Here is a 1,215-nt window from a genome sequence, read left to right as displayed (position 1 = left end):
ATTGAGTTTTTCTTCAGTTTCAGCTGCAGGAAAAATATATTTAATCTGATGTAAAAACCAGGATGTAAAATGTGAAAATTAAGAAAATGATTTTATTTAAACTGAAGAAGAATAAAAGTTTCTTCTTACCTGAAACATAGAGTTTAGTTCCAGAACCAAAGATGGGGTAGTAGTGCGGGAACCTGCTAAAGACACAGTGACACAGTCTGGTCCAAAAACCTGAGCACCAAGCAGAACTGGTCCAGATCAGGCCAGGATCAGATTTTAGATCCAGGATTTGTGTCAGTAATGTTCTGATGAACATGAGCCTCAGCAGCAGCCTGCCTCTGCTCCTCATCCTCTCTGCTTTAGTCCACATGGACTGGATCTGGACTGAAGAATGGATGGAGTCTGGTGGTCCAGTTCCACTTCTGAACTGGAATGAAAAACAGAGACTGATAAACACTGAAACTATCAGTGGGACCTGCTGAGCTGCTGTGTCTGAGTCCAGGTGTGTCTGAGACAGGCAGGTGGATCAGTGAGGCTACAGGGACCAGGAGTCACAAAGATCCAGAACCAGAGAGACCTCAAACAAAACACTTGGTCTCCAGTTCCAACTTGATCTGATATAAACTATTCAGCATTTAACAGATTTAAAATGAGACCAGGTGAAATATTTTATTAAAACATCCATCCAGATGAGTTGCTCAGTCTGAAGCTCAGCGCATTAATCAACAGGTTACTGTTCTCTTCCTGATTGTTCATCAGGAGCATTTTGTTCAGCCTGCAGGGAGCTCTGTCTCACTGTGGAGAGCTCGAACCCAACAACTACAGTAGTAGGAGGCTGAATGATCCTGTTTAACTTTATTTATCTTCAAACTACAGCCATTTGGTTTTGTTTCTGCTGAGAAATCATCTTTCTGTGTGTGATTGTAGCTGTTATCTATTTCACCAGTTACACAGTTATTATTCAGAATTATTTTGAAAGTTTCTGTTTCTTTCTTCTGGTACCAGAATATCCAGCTATAATCACACTGCTCAGTCCCTGTACAGCTGAAGGAGACAGGTTGTCCAGCTCTCCTGGTCAGGGTTACATCATCCTGGACCAGGTCTGCTGCCATGACAAGCAGCGCTGCAGAGACACAGACAGACAGGTGAAGGTCAGTGGGACAGTGTTTGTTCCAGGTGGACTTTGTGGGCTCCTGATTGGCTGGAAACACTCACCTGAACACAGAC

At 43.2% G+C, this 1,215-nt stretch overlaps 1 protein-coding gene across 1 annotated transcript in view; it reads left to right on the top strand.

Moving 5' to 3' along the window:
- LOC106531165 (gastrula zinc finger protein 5-1) overlaps positions 1-1,215 on the top strand; it is a 20,486-nt gene that overhangs the window by 12,803 nt on the left and 6,468 nt on the right. Inside the window, exons 3-4 of the mRNA XM_014026946.1 lie at positions 748-815; positions 994-1,139. Coding sequence (XP_013882400.1) covers positions 748-815; positions 994-1,139 — 214 coding nt within the window. The remainder of the gene's footprint in view (positions 1-747; positions 816-993; positions 1,140-1,215) is intronic.

The sequence above is a fragment of the Austrofundulus limnaeus genome, unplaced genomic scaffold (assembly GCF_001266775.1).
Source record: "Austrofundulus limnaeus strain Quisiro unplaced genomic scaffold, Austrofundulus_limnaeus-1.0 Scaffold603, whole genome shotgun sequence".
NCBI classification, from domain to species: domain Eukaryota; kingdom Metazoa; phylum Chordata; class Actinopteri; order Cyprinodontiformes; family Rivulidae; genus Austrofundulus; species Austrofundulus limnaeus.
The sequence above is the reverse complement of the archived record's forward strand: the minus strand, read 5'-3'. Positions and strand labels throughout refer to the sequence as shown.